The following is a 20,321-nucleotide window of genomic DNA, read 5'->3' on the forward strand; positions in this document are numbered from 1 at the left end:
ACAGGCATGTGGATCGTGAAATTGGAAGTGATATAAGTAGAAGATTTCGTAGCCTTTACGGTACTACTTTCTGCCGTCTTGATCATCGCGACTGTAGCAATTTCGAAATCATGTGCAAGGTTAAGCAGCTGATGACAGGTCGGCTGACAGTAATTCACCGTGATGTAGCCCTTACCGAAGTGATCGCCGCTTAATCACGGCATCCAATTAGCATTCGAAACGAGCATGTACATGCCAAGCCGAACGTTCCAATCGAAGGGGAGCAACCAAACATTTGGTTTTAAGCGATATGTCATGATCAGGTACCAAGTCGTCGACTGGCTCCCCAAGTAGAAACTGCAGACTGATGGCTTCTAAGAAATATTATTGAAAATATGTCATTCATTCGCCTGCATTGGTCGAACGAATGCGAGACTGATTCATGGCGCATGGCGCAATTGTATATGATCGTACTTACCCAGGAGTCATGTCTAGACAATACGGCCAAGCCCAAGAGAACGAAGGTTGTGTCGACGATATGTCGAAGCTGTGTCACGACAATTTACCCCGCACCGCGTCCAGCCATTTATATTCCTATTGCCCGTTCGGGGATTTTCCTAGCAGAAATTGCAAAAGCGATTGGCCCCAAGTTTTTTTAAGCAATTGCGTATAGAGCTACCGCCTTCGGCAGTGTCATCATGCGACTGTTTGGACTCGGAGCATTATTAGCCATTATAACAGCATCGACCGAGCAGCTTCCACCAGGGTCTAAACTCATTGGGGCGGGACCTGATTATATGTCTTCTCTAACTAAACCCAACTGAAGGAGCACCTTACAATGCACCCGGCAGTTACTTGATGGTCACATCAAAGTGACCGGGTTACGTTCTTGTGAACTCTTATTTTGATCGTGAGAACGCCGAGCCAGGGACTTGGTACAAGATTGCATTTTATACTTACCAGCAACCGGGTTCCGCGCGTGATTATTTTTATAACAATAACGGAGAAAATGGCGTAAATGTTGCCGCCGTGGGATTTCGTGGATACGCGTACCATTTTACTGCAGTAAATCACTTTCCTGGTTACAAGTACGTTGACCGCAATGGTCGAGAGCTGTGGATAACAGCAGGTTCATGCAAAGGTCTTGAATATGAGTGGAATGCTGTCGGTACCGGTGTGCCCATAAAGGCAGCTGGCATATAGGTCCTGAATATCCTCGCTAGTGATGTACAATATTGATTCTCTGGTTTGTTGTATTACCGTTCTGATCGCAGCGAAATGAGTAACGAAATTATGCGCTGGATGTTCAATTCAGATCATATCACAATCACACACTGAGCCGTAGACAGGTTCCGCAGGCGGGCAATTGCTAGCATGTGGTCCGCATGATGACTTCTAAGAGGTCTTGTTGAAAGTCGTTGTTCACCTAGGACGCGTTGGAGGAACGAACACAAGACAGATTCTTCGCGCAACTGTATGTGATCCTAACTTAACCAGGTACTATGGCGACATCATCATTTCGGTAGGATTTTCCGGGCGTGATGTGGATCTCAAGCCTCTTAGCGAGTGCCTCACTGACGCTGCTGAAACTGTCACATCCGTTGCGCTTGACTGAGTGACTGAAGCCCACAGTTATTGGCAAAGGCAAAATCCGACAGCAGCCGTCGCTACCCGGCATGGTGACGTCTCATGAGCCGAATTATGACCGTCCCCACTCTCTTTTTCGGACTAATGGTCGCCAAATGTGACATTCTAGCGACACGAGATAACTAACAGCCAGTGGACCAATCGCCTGTTAAGTTGAGCCGCAATCCGCAACTAATTTTATACCTTTATGGATGAGACGGATACATATTATATCGCCCTTATTTTGGATCCTTGGGTCAAACAAAGCCTCATCTTGAAAGAGCTAGAAGCGGACGAAAACTCTGGCGCCCTTATCATTAACTCTATCCGCGAAAAGCTTCATTTGATGTATCCACAACTGATACCGATTCCTCTACTACTATACGACTTTCGCAGTAGTACAATAACAGCAATGTGGAGTCTCGGATTCTTCAGAAAGTACAGCCTCGCAGCCAGACTTTACTTTCCGACATCGAACGATATTTTGATAGCCCTTTATTCGATCCGAATTGGCTTTGCAATTGGTGGCATACACAATAAAGATGAGTATCCGCGCATGGCGTCAGCGCCTAGAGATTATCTGGCCATTCCAGGCCCAGAAGTCCAAGTTGAGAGATTGTTCAATATAGGGAGAGACTTGTTAGGAGTCAGGAGGTATTCCATGCAGGCAGATACTATGATAATGTTCCATCAATGCCACGATCTAGAGCTTGTCCTTTTAGTCAGAAAATCATGCGCCAACAGGACGTGTTCTGCACATTTTGATTTACGCAGTTGACTGAGGCAGATTTATGGTGATAGGAAAAGAATCTCACTGGTTGGCCTGATACGCTAGTCCCAAAGAGGAATGGATTAATTCACTCTCACACGCAAACTACGCAACACGCCATCTGTTACCTCTGTCCAGTTGGGGCCCCAAAATCTATTGGCCATCGCAATATCACTTGCAGTTCAGAAGATGTCATCAAAAAATTCCCACATATTTTCGACATTCAGCTCCAGATTGGTAAGCGACGGTAACCGACTGGTCCATGCGTCCCCATTATTGGTTTCGGCGATCAAGCGTACTCGCCGACGATGCTTATCAGTCATCAGTCATCAGAGATCGCTCACTCTCTTTTTTCTTCTATAAAGGAACAGAATATAAAGGCAGAGTACAACAAAGTATGGTATGTAGTGTTTCAGAGTATTCGATTAATTGTCTGTTCTAGCGGCGAAGTCATGTCAGGTTCTATACTTGTCCTCGGCGCTGGCGAGCTTGGGTTGGCAGTTATCCGCGGCCTGGTCAAGCGCGCCGTTGGTTTAAGCACTCAGATCGCTGTCCTTCTCCGGCCAACTACAATCAATTCAACTAATCCCGCCAAAGCAAGCGAGATCAGTGAGCTGCGAGTTCTTGGTGTGACGCTAATTCCAGGAGACCTTGTTGCCGGCTCGGTCGACGATTTATCCCGCATCTTCAAGCCTTTTGATACGGTAATCGGCTGTACTGGCTTTGTCGCTGGCCATGGTGTTCAACGCAAACTCGCACGAGCCGTGCTTGATGCTGAAGTAGAGCGCTACTTTCCGTGGCAGTTCGGCGTCGACTACGATATCATTGGGCGCGGTTCGGCCCAGGATCTTTTTGACGAGCAACTAGACGTGCGGGACGTTCTGCGGTCGCAAACACGCACGAAATGGGTGATAATATCTACGGGCATGTTTACGAGCTTTCTTTTTGAGCCTTTTTTTGGCGTGGTAGATCTGGAGAACAGTGTTGTGCGTGCGCTCGGTGGTTGGGACAACAGTGTCACAGTCACCACGCCGGAGGATATTGGCGAGCTGACGGCAGAGATTGTTCTCAATGAGAAATACGCCAACCAAGTTGTGTATACCGCCGGCGATACCATCACTTACAGTCGATTGGCGGACGTTTTGGAGTTCGTGCTAAATCGCAAGTTGCAGCGACAGAACTGGAGTGTCCAGATGCTTCAGGACGAATTGGCTGCAGATCCACATGATGCAATTAAAAAATACAGGGTAGTATTTGCGCAAGGAAACGGCGTCTCTTGGGATGTTAGGAAAAGTTTTAATGTGGAGCGGGGTATCAATGTGGTGGACGTGGAGAGTTGGATACGCGAGAACCTATAACACCCGACATTACTTTCTGCTGCAAGTGTCGTCAGGAGCCACACAGCAAACGGGTAGACAACAATTGGAACTATTTGCGGCGACGGTGTTGGCTTGCTGTGGACAATCTTGGACTGTCAAGTACCTGGTTCAACACAAACCTAATTGACCGGTTGTAGTTATTGCAAACCGCAAATCTATTCACTTAACAATGATGTTGTTACCAATGAAATCTACGTACTGGCTCACGCGCTATAATTCCCCACAACGACAGCCGATCCCAACCCGGGCTCCGTAATGCAAATCGCATCGTTCATCTTGTCTTCTGAAATGCCTGGATACCGCTTCGAATAATACTCCTCCTTCAAACACTGGACAAAGTCGTTTGCCTTGTCTTTCCGCACCAAGCTGACGGTCGCGCCGCCCCATCCGGCACCGGTCAAGCGGCTTCCGTAGGCACCGTTCGCGACGGCAAGACCGACTAGCTCGTCCAACTCCTCGCACGAACAATCGAACAACGCCCGGCAGGACTTGTGGGACGCAGTCATGATCGACGCCAAATCCTGCAAATACTTTTCTTCGGCGTCATCGCCACTTCGATCAGCAGGCGCATGGGCCAACAACTCGCAAAACTTCTCTACGCGCCTTGCTTCGTCCAACACGTGCAGGGCTCGGGCGCGGAATTGGAAGCGCTCGAATCGTACGGGGAACCGGGTCATGTATTTCTTTGTGATTTCGAGTTCGGATTGTCCGAGAAGTTCGGCAGTTTCGGCCAATGTGTAGCCTTCCTGCTTCGAGAAAACTTGCTTGACTTTGTCCATCACGCCTGTCATGTCGACACCGCGAGCTTTGAACGCTTCGACGACGCCGCGAAGGGTGCCGCCAAAGCCGTCGCGGATGGGGAGCGGACCGAGACCGCACTGCTTTGCCAGAATCTCAGCTGCCACGGTGGTTTCAACAACACGTAGGTTGTAGTGGATCGGACCCGTGACGTGTTTATCGGCAACAACCAACGTGTTCGCGATGACAAACGCAAAGTCGTCACTTTGGAAGGCCACAGGAGACGCCTTCAATTGTGGATAAAACTGCACTCGAAGTGCATGTCCGGGTACGCCAAATACCGATGCTGACTGGTCCATGCCACCAGAATTGACGCCGACGTGGCGCTCGGACACGATAGCGGATTGGACCAGGTCGGACTTGGTGACGGCGTTGGCAAATGTCGTCGAGCTTGGCGACGCAGCAGCTTTGACGGCGGTAGCGATAGCGAGAAGGGATGCGCAGACAAACGCCGAAGAGGATGAGAGGCCGGCGCCAGTTGGAATGCGGCCGTCAATCACGCAGTGCATGCTCGGTATTTCCGCCGACGGCAGAAGCGAGAACGCGCCCTTGACGCCGGCCAGGAAATAGTTGCTCCACTCGTGCACGGTCGCGTCGATCTCGATGTCTTTCAGGTCCGCGACGTTGAATGTCCGGGAGGGGAAATGTGGGTCTGTGTTGTTGAGTACGAGCTTGCCGTCCGTGTCGCCGACGTGAACAGCGATGAGGACGTCCTGGGTGATGGCCATGGGAAGCACGTCGAAGAGTGAGTAGTCAATATGCTCGCCGATCAGGTTGACCCGGCCGGGCGAGCGCGCGATGAACGTAAGGTCCTCTGCGGGGTAGAACTGCTTGAAACACGCTACCAGGGACGCCCATCGCCCTTCTTGGGCCGGCAGGGCCGAGGCGGAGTAGACAGACGATAGGGACGAGATCACGGGCACGTACGACGCGGCATCATCGATCGCGTCGATTTCCAGTGTTTGCGGAGATGCAGTTGTAATTGTTGATGTAGTAGTAGTAGATACGTATGATGGAGACATTTTATGCGGAGTACAGTACGGTAAGTACAAACTATGGGAGGAAGAAGGGAGCGACTAGGGAGGGAGTGTGACTATATTCATAGTCAATTAGTGTGGACAACCAGCGGCAGGTCACTTGCCTCTGTCGCCTTGCCGCCTGCCGCCTCAGAAGCGCCGCGGTCGTCGGTGGACGATTACAAGAAGTTCGCATGTCCACAGCCGCCGCGCTTGCGCTTACAACCCGCCCAACAAGCAGGGTAACTCTGCTCACGTGAACCAGCCGCATGGTGTGTGGCGTCCCCCGTGGAGTGAGTGACCTCGGCTCCTCTTTATACTACACTGACGCGCGCCTCGCGTTAAGAACAATATTTCCCATATAATGAATCCGCAAAACTCCAATTACTCATAATAGTACAGATCTCCTGTTGATACAACCCTGCCACTGCTGCCTAACCAAACATAACGACATGAGAATCCCTGAGCCCCCGCCACCCGGACTCAACTGACTGCAATCCCCGCATGACGTTTGCCATGCCCTGTCGTTTGCCCAACTTCTGGAACACAACCTTCACAAACCCTCGATCAATTGAATCCACGCATTCACTCGCGACCACGCTGACAGGCCAGAGTAACGCAGCCATGTTTCCTTCCAGAGTACAAACTCTTGCCAGATGATCTAATGCGCACCGTACGTGGCCCTGAATAGCGTCTGCCACGTTCTCGGACGGAAAAAACGTCCGCAGAAGGTAGATCTGCGCCGCAAGCTGGTATACTTTGGCCGCGGCTTGCATTGCCAAGTCCCGTGGGTTCGACGGTGACGACGCTGCCGGGATTTCCCACGAACTGAGCTCCAGTTCAAGTAAGCTCGCGCGGCACATGATATCCGGCGTCATCGACTTGCCAAATTCTGAGTCATTGCACAGAATACATAGCCGCACGATCAACGGCCATAGGTCTTCTGCTAGTCCGATCACAGGATCGATGCCGTCCTCCGGCATGTCGTTTGTCGACGGCGGAGTCGACCGCAGTCGCGAATACGTCGATAGGAAATGATGCAATTGCAGAGACTGATCCAGCAATTTGTCGCGCTTCGACAATGAACAAATGACGTCAAAATACTGAAAGATTCGGAACAGGAAGATAGTTTCTTTGGATACTCTTGAACTTGCCGTTCCTGTCGTGTTTGATGCCTGGAGCCGGAATATGATGTGGTTCAGAAAGCTTGTGATGATACGGTAAGCCCCGCTCAGGTGCATGCTGATCGAGTCTACGTATCCGCCTTTTGCGATTTCATAGTACACAAGAATCAAAATGGAGGAAAGTAACACGTTCTGAGTATTCTCGTCCTCAAGCCGCGCTGGAAGGTCTTCTAGCAGTGTAATCAGCTTCTCTAAAGCCGCCGTATGATATGAAAGCTGCTGATCGTCCTGCGCAATACCGAGCGCGTACGACTTATGCGCCGACGCCAGTGCACACAGCGAGGACAACAACGGTCCGGTCGAAGGCGGAGCAATCGCACCCGGTCTAGCAACCGGAATCAGCAGAGACAGAATTAGGCGCCGAAACGGTCCCTCTTGTCGATAATAAGAGATAACAGATGATATGGTCACAGTGAAGTGATACACAAGCTCTTTCTGAGTGCGAGTATAGTTTAGGATCGACAGAGGATCAAGCCCATCTAAGTTCTCTATTCTCGTGCCCATTGACTTCATCGTAGCCATTGGTGGAGACGGCACGAGTGCAGTCGACGGCGTCAATGGATCTTGCAGGAGCGCATCGTCAAATAGCGAGGTGTCGACAGATCCGTCGTCGCTGAACGCGGCACTGAACACAGTATTGTTCTCGGATTGTGCAACTGTAGTCGTCGATATGCTTGACAGGCGCCTAGCGGTAGGCGACCGTCGTTCGTCGCCGTTTGGCGACGCTTGCGATGGGTAGACGCAAACCCAGTTGCGGTCCTGACAGCTCTTACACGTCGGCTTCTCGAGATGGCATTTTTTCCTTCGTTGCCGACTTCGATCGTTAGCTAGGACTGACCTCTTGCATATCCCATTAACCTGGCATACCACTGTAGACATCCCGATCGACTCCGCTTCAACCCCACTTGTCTTCGTTTATGCCGCTTCGTGTTCTCGTCGTGCGCATTCTCGTTCACTGTCACAGGCGATCCAGTCGACTGTCCCGAACTCGAGTGCACAGGACTCACCGGCTCTGGCTGTAATTTAGTCATGAGGTCTGCGGTGTTTACCATCGATAGTGTGTTCATGCTGGCGACCTAACAACACTGCGCTTGTGAACCGTCAATGGTTATCAAGCCTTGAATAGTGGCGAGACGTAGATGGGCAGGAAGGTGGAAAAGCCATCGTGCGGAGAAGCGCAACCGACTGGCGAGAACGGTTGCCCTAACCCATAGCAACTGCGCCACTTTCGCCTCTTTTTTTGCTGGAGCATCAGTGCGGGCAGTAAGCGCAAGCGCGCTGTGGCGGTGCGATGCTGCGGCGGGCTTTGGCGGTGAAGGCGGATAAGTCGCTCCGCTCACTCCAAAACCACACGACCGATGGCCCACAACCAGCAGCACTCGTCCGTCGCACACTCCTCTATCACGGCTGTCTAACGAAGAACACAAATTGATCACTACAGCAAAGAATGACCTCCGCGTCCATCCCGGCTCCGCCTTCGCCGTGGACGACTCCACATCCGTCTCCACCGCCCACGTATTCTCCTCAACTGTCTTTTCCCCCGCCAGAGGACCTTGTGCCGACAGTCACCCGTCTGCATGCTATCTACTCGTCTGTCGATCTTGCTCATCAAACTACGCGCTGGAACGCATTAAGCTCCCGATTCAAAGCGCTGTATGACCGGCCGATGAATTTTGTCGCTCGATCGCCAGGAAGAGTGAACTTGATCGGGGAACATATCGACTACTCGTGGTTTCCAGTCTTGCCCATGGCAACAGTCCATGATGTCCTCGTCGCCGTCTCTGTCTTGCCGCCAGATGATCCTGCCGCCGACGACAGGATCATATTGTCAAATGTGTCGTCGTCTAAATATGCGACCCGGGTATTCAACACAGTCGACTTTCAGGACCCCTTTTTTGAGATTAAGACGACCGGATCAGATGTTGACTGGTCGGCATACTTCCTCGCCGGCCTCAAGGGCGCACTCATGTTCTCGAAATTGTGCGCGGCAGAGAGCTCGCCACTACCAACAATGCGCATCCTCGTCGACGGTGAAATCCCGACTTGCGCAGGGCTTTCGGCATCTTCCGCTCTGGTTTGCTCCTCTCTTTTAGCAGTCCTAGCCGCCACAACGACGTCGACGATAGAAAAATCGTTTCTAGTCAACTCATCCGTCATTTCCGAGCGAGTGCTTGGTGTGAATTCAGGAGGCATGGACCAAGCCGCTTCCGTCTTCGGCGTGCGCGACCACGCTTTGCTCGTCGACTTTCGGCCACTCGTGTCCGCTAAGCCTGTCCGTGTGCTTGACACCATTCCGCCTCTCTGCTTCGTCCTCGCAAATTCGCTTATCGTGGCGGCAAATCGAGCTGAAACCGGACCAGACAAGTATAATGTTCGTGTGGTCGAGGCTGTGCTGGCGGCGGAAATCCTCGCCCGCAAATACAAGGTCGGGCGACTCGAGATTCGGGACGGGTTTGGTGGGACATTGCGTGGATTTTACGATCGTGTTTGCGATAGGGAGGGATGGACCATGGGCGATCGAGAATCTGAAGAACGTGCGGTTAGAGAAGTTGTCAGACGAGTTCAAGAGACGTTTGAAAGAGACCAGTATTCGTTGGACGAGGTTGCGCAGATGTTGGGGCAAAAGACTGAAGACATGGTGCGCAAGTACATGACACGATTTCCTAGTACGTAGTATTGCACGTTCCAAGTTTATATGTTGATACTAATATACCTCCAGTCCGGGCGAAGTATTTAAACTTGCGAGACCGATCGATTCACGTCATTGAGGAGTCATTCCGAGTCAAGTGCTTCTCTTCTCTGCTCGCGTCGTCCACACACCATCTCCGCACCCTCTCCGCATCAGAGTCAAGGCCCTATTTCGACGCTCTCGGCGCGCTTATGAACGCGTCGCAGGCTTCTTGCTCAAGTCTGTTTGACTGCTCGTGTCCCGAGGTCGACGAACTCACTCAGATCGCGCGACGGCATGGCGCTGCCGGAAGCAGAATGACAGGTACTGGATGGGGCGGATGCACTGTGTCGCTCGTGCGTGCGGATAAGGTTGCTGATGTGATTGAGGGTTTGAAAAAGGAGTACTACGCAGTCAGGTATCCGGGGCTTTCAGCAAGCCAACTCGAAGAGGCAGTGTTTGCGATCCGGCCAGGCAATGGGACTGTCCTCGCCAAAATAGAAGCCGCTGATCTGTAGTTTTCTTTAATATTATGTTATTTCTACGGACTTTTTTTGTCTCTGATACATGCTTGGCGTCCTATTAAATTTTTGCGAATAAGTATAGTAAAGTGATGCATTATGGTGAATGGTACTGGTCATGTTTGTACAGTTGTGTTAGTCGGTCTACGTTTTGCTGTGTAATATTTTGCGTAGATAATGTCTGGAGTTAATAGCCTGTTGTCGAGCTCGCTGCAGAAATAGACACGGTATCGACTATATCTCTTTGATTGACATATAATAACAGACGACTGCAATACGCATAGCAAAACATAGTAATCCAATCGACCATCTGCTTCTAACCACTGTCTATTTCAGCAAATAATGCACTTCTTCAACAGCGCGAATCCTCTGTGCGGCCTGCTCGGCCGTCAAATCGCGCTGCGGCTCGCCCAACATCTCGAACCCGACCAGAAACTTGCGCACTGTCGCGCCCCGCAACAGGGGCGGGTAAAAATGCATGTGGAAATGCGAGAGCTGGGACTCGTCCTCGACGGGATTAATAGGTGCTTGATGCAATCCCATCGAGTAAGGGAACGATGTCTCGAATAGGTTGTCGTACCTGATTGTCAATTTCTGGATCACGTCTGCCAGATCGGATTTCTGCTTCGGAGAAAAATCGACGAGAGAAGCAGTGTGCGATTTTGCCAGGACTAAAGTCTCGAAGGGCCAGACGGCCCAGAACGGGACGAGGGCGATGAACGACTCGTTTTGGACGACAATGCGGACAGGGTCCTGTTGTTCTAGCATAACATAGTCGCAGAGGAGACAAGTACCATGTTTGGCCTTGTAAAACCGCAGACTCGTGAATTCTTTGGCTGGTTCGGAAGGCAGGCTTTCGGTGCACCAGGCCTGACAGCTAGTGGCTTGTCAGCTATATCCACTGAAGAAATATAAATGAGAAAGGGAGGCATACTGTGGATGGGGATTCGAGCAGCCCATGACCGCGCCCTTGTTTTCAAAGATCTGGAGGTAGCGGAATGCTGTCTCGGTCTTCATTTTGTTATACAATACCGTCCACGTATCCAACACATTCTCAATCTCCGGTACGCTCATAAGCGGTAGCGTAACGTTATGTTTCGGGCTAAAGCAAATCACAAAGCACGTCCCTCGGGTTCCTTGCACCTGCAACAGCCGGGCCCTCAAACCGTCTTCACCATCAGCCTGCTCATACGGCGGCTGGTCAACTTTGACCGCCGCGTAATCATTCACGAACACGAATGTGGACTCGTACTTTGGGTTGATGGGGCCCGTCGCCCGGGTGTTGCCTGGACAGAGGTAGCATGTCGCGTCGTACGCTGGCAAGCCGCCGGCGCTAGTCTTTTCCTGCTGGCCCTGCCATGGGCGCTGGGTTCTGTGAGGAGATACCAGCACCTGGAGAGTAATGGTTAGCGTACAGATTGTATATTTTGATAACAATTCGTTTGCCATACCCAGGAATCGGTCAGCGGGTTGTATCGTCGGTGGGAGTCGTTGTTGAAATCAAACGTGCCTGTCATGATGAGAGAATGACGAAGTATGGTTGGCGACTGTCGTCGAGGAATGAACAGACCTTTATTGGGTCTGCCTGGGCGGCTCCGACCAGTCTGCACATGGCTGGCTTCGAAGGCTGAGAATTGCCTGTCTCGAGGTTTGCGATCATGGCTAAGCGCAAGCGCAGCGCGGAGCAAGCCCTAACCACCACGAAACCTGAGCCGCACGGGGGCGTCGAGCGCGTACGGCCGAATTTAGCATGCGGAATGCCAATAGAATGGCCGCAGCAAGCGCACCGCAGTCGCCTTCGCTACCTAAACGCACCCCTCGACAACCAACTCCATAGTATATTACTACATTCTCGACCTCAATTCATTGTCGCCACTGCTCCAACATACACACGGATTCACAATGACAGCAGACAAATACGTCCTTGTTACTGGTGGCGCAGGCTACATTGGCTCTCACACCGTGCTAGAGCTCATCAACGCAGGCTACAAAGTCGTGGTTGTCGATAACCTGTGCAACTCTTCCGAGGAAGCCATTCGTCGCGTCGGCGAGCTCACAAATTCCACTATCCCCTTCTTTCCCATTGACTTGCGAGACCAGGCTGGATTGGAGAAGGTATTCAGCGCCTACCCCATCGAATCTGTTATTCACTTCGCCGGGCTCAAGGCGGTCGGCGAGTCGACCAAGATCCCGCTCGAGTACTACGACTCGAACGTGTCCGGCACCATTGTCCTGCTCAAAACAATGGCAAAGCACAAGACTCCCATCTTCGTTTTCTCGTCCTCGGCAACTGTCTACGGAGACGCGACCCGTTTCGAAAACATGATTCCCATCCCCGAAGAGTGTCCAACCGGGCCAACTTCGCCATATGGCCACACGAAGATGATAATTGAGGAAATCCTCACCGACGCCGCGGCCGCGGACGCGAATCTCAAAGTCGGCATTCTGCGCTACTTCAACCCCATCGGCGCCCACCCGTCCGGGCGCATTGGCGAGGACCCGCGCGGCATCCCCAACAACCTTCTCCCGTTCGTGGCCCAAGTTGCCGTCGGCCGGAGAGAGAAACTACAAGTGTTTGGCAACGACTACAAGGACTCTCCCGACGGCACGCCAATCAGAGACTACATTCATGTCGTCGACCTCGCCAAGGGCCATCTCGCCGCTCTCGCGAAGCTCGACTCCGTCCAGGGCGAAAACGGCGAAGGTTTTGTCCGCCCGTGGAATCTCGGCACCGGCAACGGCAGCACGGTCTTCGAAGTCGTGCACGCCTTCGAGAAAGCAACAGGCAAGACGATTCCGCTTGAAGTGGTTGGTCGCCGAAAGGGTGACGTCGTAAATTTGACGGCGAAGCCTAACCGGGCGAACACGGAGCTTCAGTGGAAGGCCGAGCTTACAATCGAGGATTCTTGCAGGGATTTGTGGAAATGGACTACGAGTAATCCGTGGGGATACGGACAGCCTGAGAAGTAATGTCTTGGTATATCGTAGAAGAGCTATGTTGTCATAGGGATATGGTATAACTGGAATAATATTTTATATTAGGAAATAGTAATAGAGTTTATCGAAAGTCACTTGTCTCCCTTGTTTGCTCCTCAGTCCAACTTCAACGAAACGCGCAATACTCCGGTGACATGGTACATTCGACACTGCACTAGTCCAAGTCAGCGCGACTTTCTATACGCCGGCTTTGTATTCTGATGTGCCCGCAGACGAGTGTCATCGATGACTTGTCCGGTAGCCTCAAACTACCCAGTCGATTTTTGTGTAGTCAGAACGCTGCCAGCACAAATTGACTTTGCGGGAAATAAGTTGTTCTGTGTAAAGGGACGTTGCCGGATTGATGAGATAAGCAGGACACCCAGAAGAGGATTGTCGCCTTCTATGTCAGGGTTTACCATCAATTAAATTGATGAACATTCTCAATGCACCATGATAAGCCGTTGCTAGTATAGTAGCTTCGTATAATTATAATCATTATCGGATGGTACATGGTCCCGCTTCCAGTATCGTGCCAGAAAACAGTATCAATCACTGCGTTGTAGCACAACACGCGCTTCGAGGTGAAAGATGGCCTCCTGAAATTGTGGCGTTGGTACACGTGCCGTACAGCAGAGCTTTAGGCTGCATGCACGCCGCAGTTAATGTGGCGCAGGATGATTAGTGGGGAGACTTCTTTGTAGCCCGAGTCCAAATCCGACGATCTATCATTGGCTACGGTTTTAAACGATAATGTCACTGAAGTTTTATAAACATTGTAAAATAGGTCCTGCGAGAGATGACACGAAGCATGTTCTTCATGGCTCCTCATACGACAGCGGCTGATTCAAGGAAGCTGCCGATATGTACAACCGGATGCCACAAATCAATTTAACGTCAATAGACCATCGAACCAACACTAGAGCCTCAAATGCGACGTCTTAATGATCCTACATTAACACAATCCAGGTTGGATAGCACAGATCCGGAACGAAAAACATTTTCTAGGAGCCATCATCCAATGTTACCCGCTTTCTGTTCCTACGTTCGCATTATTCGAAGAGTGATGCAATTAGTGCGAATCTGTATCGGATCAAAGTCCGGAGTAGACAGATAATTCAATTCGAAAACATTGCAACTATAACATGACATTAATATGTCTAGCCAACTTGGGAACTAGATGACATGCTTCTAACCCACGAAATAGGATCCTACCTCTCCGTCTGGTAAGATCACTTGCGCAGTTCGTTTGGTATATGTAATAGTGATTAGTCACGGCTCCTGATATTTCACGCTGTCAATCTCAAGGATGATCCTACGTAGCACCCCCAGTTTTGATTGTACGTATGTTATAAAGTAAAAAAAAAGAGAACAAAGCCCAAAGCAACGATAAGATCAGAGCAACAAAGCGACAAGGAGAACAGAGCAACAAAGCAATGAGAAGGACAACGCTAAAATTACAGAATTATTGCGTTGTGATGAAATCTGCAAACCTGCCTTCAGCCATTTTAACCATTGCGCCCACAAGCAGAGTTAAGTAGAGAGTGCCATCAAAAGGGATGTCTAAATCCTCGATTCCCAGGGCTTGCCACGCATCATCCTCGAAAAAGTCACTGACATGAAGGCCAAGTGTTGTCGTAAGATTGTAATGGGGCCTCCTGTCTTCTATCAGCGGCTACAATAACATTTCTGTGAGCAGCTAGCCTCCACAATATGATGCAATATTGTATCACTCACGAATTTCTCATGGCCGTCGGCTCGCCAGACTTCAATGAATGCTTCTGTCACACCTCCGGCCCAAACGTGATCGCGATAGCGAATCTGTGGGAAGTATGAGCCGTCCAAGGGTACAGTTGCAAGTGCATGCAAATTCATAGCTGCTTTTTCTGCTGCGACGTCTCCGATATTCTCAACGGGCTCAGTAGGATTTCGAAATCGTGGAGACTCATCAAGGCATATCAGTACGCAGGCTTTAGCATGACAGCCTTGGATCCACATGTCCTTGTTACCGAGAAGGGAGTCATAGTTCTGACTGAACCCAACCTCAAATGCGACCGTCGCAGGGCCAGCACCAGGGCCTATATATTTGAATAGTCCGTCTGCCTGTTTCACGCTATGCTCATAGCCGCCGCTAGATCCTCGTACATCGCTAGATCCAGCATCCACAATTCTGCCCAAGCTTTCGGGGCTGTGATGAGAGAGGTATTCCCGAATACCGTTCATGATTTGGAATCTAAGCTCAGAAGCCGCAACTTCATGCAGGTCTTTTGGTACAGTCACCACGGTCACGGTCTCAGTGACACTGTTGTATGACAAGCGCGGGTAGCTACAATGTCGAAATCATCAGCAAGTATCTGGAAACAAACGCGTCTTGTAGGATAATACCTCTTATAGCTGTCAGACTTTATATTTGACCAGCTTTCCTCTAATTTCAAATACTGGGAATAAGGCATCTGAATATCCAACCACTGCTCCGGCGCATTGCTCTTCAAAAGGTTGAGCGCCTTGTCAAACTCCGAGATCCAGTTCTCGTCTGGCCCTGGCGACTTGTCCTTTGAGAGCGCAACTGACATCGCGCTCGACATATCCGTTGTCGATGAAGTAGATTCCGGCGAACACGCAAGCTTAAAATACTTTCCCTGGTGCTCATCTGATCGATCAACTCACAGGCGAAGGACTTTTGTTCACAGTTGTCGATCTGGGTGTGGTGCTGTTCCACGCGGTTGTCGATCTTGCACGCGAAGTATAACCGTAGGAGATCGCGGACGTTCCTGACATTACTGCGTCCATTTCCGAATCAGTTAACAACGTGAGAGCGAAATTTCCGCCCTTCTTAAGTAAAAAGGGGAAGTAGCAAAATGTTTGTCTCGCAGCCGAGTAAACTGGTTGTGCTGTTGATTAATTAAGGAGAATCATGGGGCTTAAACCAACCATTCCTCTTTGGGACTAGCGCAATGTACAATACCCACTTCCGACTGTCGTATCACCATCACCGCCACGTCGGAGATACCTAAAGCTGCATTAAATCCGAGGAGCGCGTAAATAGCTTCTAAGTAAACAACGCGTTCAATGTGAAGACGCGTTTGGCCATATCTTGAACATCAATTATCATCGCATCATTCTGCTGCCCACAGCGACACTAGACATGGATCCAGCAGTAGATTTCTTGCCTACGCCCGCAGTCAATAACCACACCATTTTGTGTGTTGGCATGGTATTGGAATCGGTAGACCATGCTAGACAATTTGTCAACGCGTATGCGATCCATCACAATTTCGCAGTGAAAAATGGTGTCGTCAAAGACAAAGAAAAGACACTGTTGCTTTTGTGCAAATGTGCCAAGAAGCCCTTGAACACCAGAAATCTTCCATTGACAAAGGGAAGTACGAATGACTACGCAGTACGGCGTCACTCGTCTAAAAGATGCACGAAACATGCTTTGTGACTGTCCCTGGATGGTGCGCTTCAAGAAGCAGCTCAATGATACATGGCTTATTACACAGCTGGTGGACCAGCATGATGGACACCAGCTTGAAGGTATTAATCCAAGAGCTTATCCGGAAGAACCGACCCTTGACCGCCGCGCCCAGAGAAACCATGCTCACCTTGTCCAGCACTCTACTGCATCAATTAACGCAATTGCGTCAGTGCTAAACACTACACACGGATTGTCCTTGCTGAGCAGAGATGTCTACAATCGATCGTATGATTATACTCAGAAAGGCACATCAACAGCGAAATTCATCGAGACATTGATCACAAAGAATGTCCAGCTTCATGCCAAACATATTTCGAGCTGAAGCTCTTATTGTCCGACCTACCTTATCAAGAAATCAGGTTACAGAGCACGTCGGTGAACAATGGGACGAGTTCTTGAAATTTTGGCATCCATTGTCAACGCCCAGACAGAGGAGTCATTCAACGAAGCCATGGCTGAGCTCCGAAATCGTTATGAATCTAAGCCGCCGCTTATGGGTTACCTGTCAGATGAGCTGTTACCAAAGAAGGAGAAATTTGTACGATATTGGACCAACAATGTACTTCACTTTGGATGAGAGGAATTCCTTGTGACTCCGAGAAACAACTCCCCGCTTGTTGACAAGTCCTTTGGGTTCTGCAAACCCAAATGTTGCGTCCTATCCGCGCTGACCGCGACTTGCTGGCTCACAGCCTCTTCATCTCGCTTTTCTCTTCTGTCCGGTTGATTTGGAAGAGTTGCGGTTTCCCGGTAGATGAATGCATGCTGAACTTCACCAGACGGAGAAAATGGTGATAATCCCGTATCACTTCAGACGTGACGTCCATAATCTCAAACCTCCTTGCTGTTCGAAACTTGGACCGTCTTCGATGCGTGGACATTTCTTGTTCACCGTCTTCAAGGTTGGGCAGTATAACTTCAGAGCAATCCTCCCCATCACACTCTGTCCTCTTTGCTCTATAGTTCACCATCGTCATAGCCCAATGTTTGCATATTCCACAACCCTACAGAAACAAATTTAGCACCAAGTTATATGCTTTGACGCACTCAGTCACTTTATTTTTTACCCGGTGCGTCATGTTGACGTACTCGGGATTTTTTGTGCGGTACCAAGTGTGTCAAAGTGATGTCCTGAGTGACGACAATACTTAGTTTATCAGTCTGCTACACTGGCTATGTCAGGAACACTGACTTTCACAGTGACTACGGAGTAAATCAATCCAATTGGAATAGGGCGCAAATCGTGACGCCAACGCCTAACAATTCTGGATCTGAGACTGCTAGCCATTAGACAATCAGACCGACATTTTGCTTTATTTTCAGCCTCATAACCGCCAACGCCTGAGGAACGATGGTGCGCTAAGTAGGTACCAGAGTCAGGGGTACACTAGACTCTAATAAGGAATATGCTAGAGACAAAGGGACGTTGATTGTACGTAGATATATTAAAAACGAGATCAATGCCACAAAGCAACGACAAGAACAGATCAACAAAGCAACGAGGAGAACAAGAGCGACAAAGCAACAACGCAATGAGAAGCACAACGCAAAAATTCAGGAATTATGGCGTTGTAATGAAATCTGCAAACCTCCCTTCTGCCAGTTTAACCATTCCGCTCTCAAGCAGAGTTAAGTAGAGAGTGCCATCAAAAGGGATGTTTAAATCCTCGATTCCGAGGGCTTGCCACGCATCATCCTCGAAAAAGTCACTGACATGAAGGCCAAGTGTTGTCGTAAGATTGTGATGGGGCCTCCTGTCTTCTATCAGCGGCTACAATAACATTTCTGTGAGCAGCTAGCCTCCACAATATGATGCAATATTCTATCACTCACGAATTTCTCATGGCCATCGGCTCGCCAGACTTCAATGAATGCTTCTGTCACACCTCCGGCCCAAACGTGATCGCGGTAGCGGATCTGTGGGAAGTATGAGCCGTTCAAGGGTACAGTTGCATTGGCATGCCGATTCATAGCTTGCTTTTCTGCTCCAACGTCTCCGATATCCTCAAAGGGGCCACTAGGATTTCGAAATCGTGGAGACTCATTAAGGCATATCAATACACAGGCTTTAGCATGACAGCCTTGGATCCACATGTCCTTGTTACCGAGAAGGGAATCATAGTTCTGACTGAACCCAACCTCAAATGCGACCGTCGCAGGGCCGGCACCAGGACCTATATATTGGAATAGTCCGTCTGCCTGTTTCACGCTATGCTCATAGCCACCGCCAGATCCTCGTACATCGCTAGATCCAGCATCCACAATTCTGCCCAAGCTTTCGGGGCTGTGATGAGAGAGGTACTCCCGAATACTTCTCATGATTTGGAATCTAAGCTCAGAAGCCGCAACTTCATGCAGGTTTCTTGGTGCCGTCACCACAGTCACTGTCTCAGTGACACTATTGTATGACAAGCGGGGGTAGCTACAATGTCGAAATCATCAGCAAGTATCTGGAAACAAACGCGTCTTGTAGGATAATACCCCTTATAGGTGTCAGACTTTATATTTGACCAGCTTTCCTCTAATTTCAAATACTGGGAATAAGGCATCTGAATATCCAACCACTGCTCCGGCGCATTGCTCTTCAAAAGGTTGAGCGCCTTGTCAAACTCCGAGATCCAGTTCTCGTCTGGCCCTGGCGACTTGTCCTTTGAGAGCGCAACTGACATCGCGCTCGACATATCCGTTGTCGATGAAGTAGATTCCGGCGAACACGCAAGCTTAAAATACTTTCCCTGGTGCTCATCTGATCGATCAACTCACAGGCGAAGGACTTTTGTTCACAGTTGTCGATCTGGGTGTGGTGCTGTTCAACGCGGTTGTCGATCTTGCACGCGAAGTATAACCGTAGGAGATCGCGACGTTCCTGACATTGCCGCGTCCATTTCCGAATCAGTTAACAATGTGAGAGCGAAACGTCCACCCTTCTTAAGTAAAAAGGGGAAGTAGCAAAATGTTTGTCTCGCAGCCGAGTAAACTGGTTGTGCTGTTGATTAAACCGTCAATCATGGTTTAATTTGTCACAGCCAGTCCCTTAGTCAGTGATTCAGCGGGACTTTTGGCATCCAATATCTGCGAGTAATAAGCAGATATTGTCCAGAATGCCAGTATTATAGACCACAGGAGGCAGTGGGCAAACAATATCTGTGCCAAACGTTAATTGTAAGTTACGAAACTAAAATACGGAATTGTTTAGTCATTAAACTTTCACGTGATCGGCAAGCGAGTGGATAGCAAAAACTCACCATCAGCTTTACTTTTCTAAATTGCAAATCCACAGCGACGATATATAACATTTTATAATAATAAAAATTTATTTTGTATAAAAGCTCTTTGCATATACATGGGCATGTCCGCAGTCCGCTTTGGTTACAACGGCTACATCGTCTGATAGCACGAGTTTCTAATTCTACGGCTGCCCTCCCGCTATCTTCACCTTGGACAACTTGTTCATGATGTGGTGTACGACGTTGCCCTTCTGTTCCGGTTCAAAATATTATTAGAAGTAATAAATGATCTAGTAGTTTGGCGCTTTCTCTTTTGGCGTTCTACATTGCCCTGCATTTGTGTAAGTTGATCAGTTAAAATCGCGGCCTGATATAGTGCTGGTTCCGCGCACTTCTTTATCTGATCCGTTTGACTTGGCGGGCTTACTCTGCTTAAATTTTTTTTTAATTTTCTCTGATTGACGTTGTAGTTGGCGTATAGTCTTCGGCGTGTCAGGTACCCATGTGTCTTGAATAAAACCTACGCTATGGCACATGATTGTGGGCTGTTACTTTTACGTGTTTTGATACCTATATGCAACTTCATTTCCAATCAGTCACGTAGACTTATCCGACAATGATCCAGCCAAAGGCTACGAAAATTAAACTAGCTCTCGACGTAATCCGATTTCAGATTTCATTCAATTTCTGCTTGTGATTA

General features: G+C 49.5%; 9 protein-coding genes across 9 annotated transcripts; 4 read left to right on the plus strand and 5 right to left on the minus strand.

The window, feature by feature from the left end:
* Window positions 1–2,826: 2,826 nt before the first annotated feature.
* Window positions 2,827–3,732, plus strand: POJ06DRAFT_264256 (aromatic alcohol reductase; the record flags this gene model as incomplete). The annotated part of the gene is made up of 1 exon (XM_056188990.1): window positions 2,827–3,732. The coding sequence occupies one exon, from the start codon at window positions 2,827–2,829 to the stop codon at window positions 3,730–3,732; it is 906 nt and encodes a 301-aa protein (XP_056046876.1).
* Window positions 3,733–3,926: 194 nt separating this feature from the next.
* POJ06DRAFT_241851 (ribosomal protein S5 domain 2-type protein) lies at window positions 3,927–5,926 on the minus strand. Its single transcript, XM_056186158.1, has one exon. It carries the CDS (start codon window positions 5,571–5,573, stop codon window positions 3,957–3,959), a length of 1,617 nt encoding a protein of 538 aa, XP_056046877.1. The 5' UTR covers window positions 5,574–5,926; the 3' UTR covers window positions 3,927–3,956.
* POJ06DRAFT_241853 (fungal-specific transcription factor domain-containing protein) lies at window positions 5,924–7,882 on the minus strand. The gene is made up of 2 exons (XM_056186159.1): window positions 7,619–7,882; window positions 5,924–7,565 (listed from the first exon to the last, which is right to left on the minus strand). Exons 1-2 carry the CDS (start codon window positions 7,816–7,818, stop codon window positions 6,002–6,004), a joined length of 1,764 nt encoding a protein of 587 aa, XP_056046878.1. The 5' UTR covers window positions 7,819–7,882; the 3' UTR covers window positions 5,924–6,001.
* A 219-nt stretch (window positions 7,883–8,101) lies between these two features.
* Window positions 8,102–10,110, plus strand: POJ06DRAFT_923 (ribosomal protein S5 domain 2-type protein). The gene is made up of 2 exons (XM_056191756.1): window positions 8,102–9,417; window positions 9,471–10,110. Exons 1-2 carry the CDS (start codon window positions 8,199–8,201, stop codon window positions 9,935–9,937), a joined length of 1,686 nt encoding a protein of 561 aa, XP_056046879.1. The 5' UTR covers window positions 8,102–8,198; the 3' UTR covers window positions 9,938–10,110.
* Window positions 10,103–11,579, minus strand: POJ06DRAFT_927 (galactose-1-phosphate uridyl transferase). Its single transcript, XM_056191760.1, has 3 exons — window positions 11,392–11,579; window positions 10,875–11,332; window positions 10,103–10,817 (listed from the first exon to the last, which is right to left on the minus strand). Exons 1-3 carry the CDS (start codon window positions 11,455–11,457, stop codon window positions 10,268–10,270), a joined length of 1,074 nt encoding a protein of 357 aa, XP_056046880.1. The 5' UTR covers window positions 11,458–11,579; the 3' UTR covers window positions 10,103–10,267.
* Window positions 11,580–11,584: 5 nt separating this feature from the next.
* Window positions 11,585–13,036, plus strand: POJ06DRAFT_931 (uncharacterized protein). Its single transcript, XM_056191768.1, has one exon. The coding sequence runs from the start codon at window positions 11,843–11,845 to the stop codon at window positions 12,908–12,910; it is 1,068 nt and encodes a 355-aa protein (XP_056046881.1). The 5' UTR covers window positions 11,585–11,842; the 3' UTR covers window positions 12,911–13,036.
* Window positions 13,037–14,381: 1,345 nt separating this feature from the next.
* Window positions 14,382–15,489, minus strand: POJ06DRAFT_272164 (uncharacterized protein; the record flags this gene model as incomplete). The annotated part of the gene is made up of 3 exons (XM_056189552.1): window positions 14,382–14,591; window positions 14,654–15,242; window positions 15,302–15,489. 3 exons carry the CDS (start codon window positions 15,487–15,489, stop codon window positions 14,382–14,384), a joined length of 987 nt encoding a protein of 328 aa, XP_056046882.1.
* Window positions 15,490–16,001: 512 nt separating this feature from the next.
* On the plus strand, window positions 16,002–16,969 carry POJ06DRAFT_241866 (uncharacterized protein). Its single transcript, XM_056186160.1, has one exon. It carries the CDS (start codon window positions 16,306–16,308, stop codon window positions 16,714–16,716), a length of 411 nt encoding a protein of 136 aa, XP_056046883.1. The 5' UTR covers window positions 16,002–16,305; the 3' UTR covers window positions 16,717–16,969.
* A 731-nt stretch (window positions 16,970–17,700) lies between these two features.
* Window positions 17,701–19,075, minus strand: POJ06DRAFT_284235 (uncharacterized protein; the record flags this gene model as incomplete). The annotated part of the gene is made up of 3 exons (XM_056190156.1): window positions 17,701–18,165; window positions 18,228–18,816; window positions 18,876–19,075. 3 exons carry the CDS (start codon window positions 19,073–19,075, stop codon window positions 17,956–17,958), a joined length of 999 nt encoding a protein of 332 aa, XP_056046884.1. The 3' UTR covers window positions 17,701–17,955.
* Between the last annotated feature and the right edge of the window lie 1,246 nt (window positions 19,076–20,321).

The sequence above is a fragment of the Lipomyces tetrasporus genome (assembly GCF_029532465.1).
Source record: "Lipomyces tetrasporus strain NRRL Y-64009 chromosome Unknown POJ06scaffold_1, whole genome shotgun sequence".
Taxonomy (NCBI): Eukaryota; Fungi; Ascomycota; class Lipomycetes; order Lipomycetales; family Lipomycetaceae; genus Lipomyces; species Lipomyces tetrasporus.

What these genes read in the sequence shown, in the direction of transcription:
- POJ06DRAFT_927 (XM_056191760.1), bottom strand. Translation starts at nt 11,457, where the DNA reads ATGACAGGCACGTTTGATTTCAACAACGACTCCCACCGACGATACAAC. An exon ending in ACCCGCTGACCGATTCCTGG is followed by an intron (nt 11,333 to 11,391) that starts GTATGGCAAACG and finishes ATTACTCTCCAG; the next exon opens with GTGCTGGTATCTCCTCACAG. An exon ending in TGCTCGAATCCCCATCCACA is followed by an intron (nt 10,818 to 10,874) that starts GTATGCCTCCCT and finishes ACAAGCCACTAG; the next exon opens with CTGTCAGGCCTGGTGCACCG.
- POJ06DRAFT_931 (XM_056191768.1), top strand. Translation starts at nt 11,843, where the DNA reads ATGACAGCAGACAAATACGTCCTTGTTACTGGTGGCGCAGGCTACATT.
- POJ06DRAFT_923 (XM_056191756.1), top strand. Translation starts at nt 8,199, where the DNA reads ATGACCTCCGCGTCCATCCCGGCTCCGCCTTCGCCGTGGACGACTCCA. An exon ending in GTACATGACACGATTTCCTA is followed by an intron (nt 9,418 to 9,470) that starts GTACGTAGTATT and finishes ATATACCTCCAG; the next exon opens with TCCGGGCGAAGTATTTAAAC.
- POJ06DRAFT_241853 (XM_056186159.1), bottom strand. Translation starts at nt 7,818, where the DNA reads ATGAACACACTATCGATGGTAAACACCGCAGACCTCATGACTAAATTA. An exon ending in CGATCGGGATGTCTACAGTG is followed by an intron (nt 7,566 to 7,618) that starts GTATGCCAGGTT and finishes TAACGATCGAAG; the next exon opens with TCGGCAACGAAGGAAAAAAT.
- POJ06DRAFT_241866 (XM_056186160.1), top strand. Translation starts at nt 16,306, where the DNA reads ATGACTACGCAGTACGGCGTCACTCGTCTAAAAGATGCACGAAACATG.
- POJ06DRAFT_241851 (XM_056186158.1), bottom strand. Translation starts at nt 5,573, where the DNA reads ATGTCTCCATCATACGTATCTACTACTACTACATCAACAATTACAACT.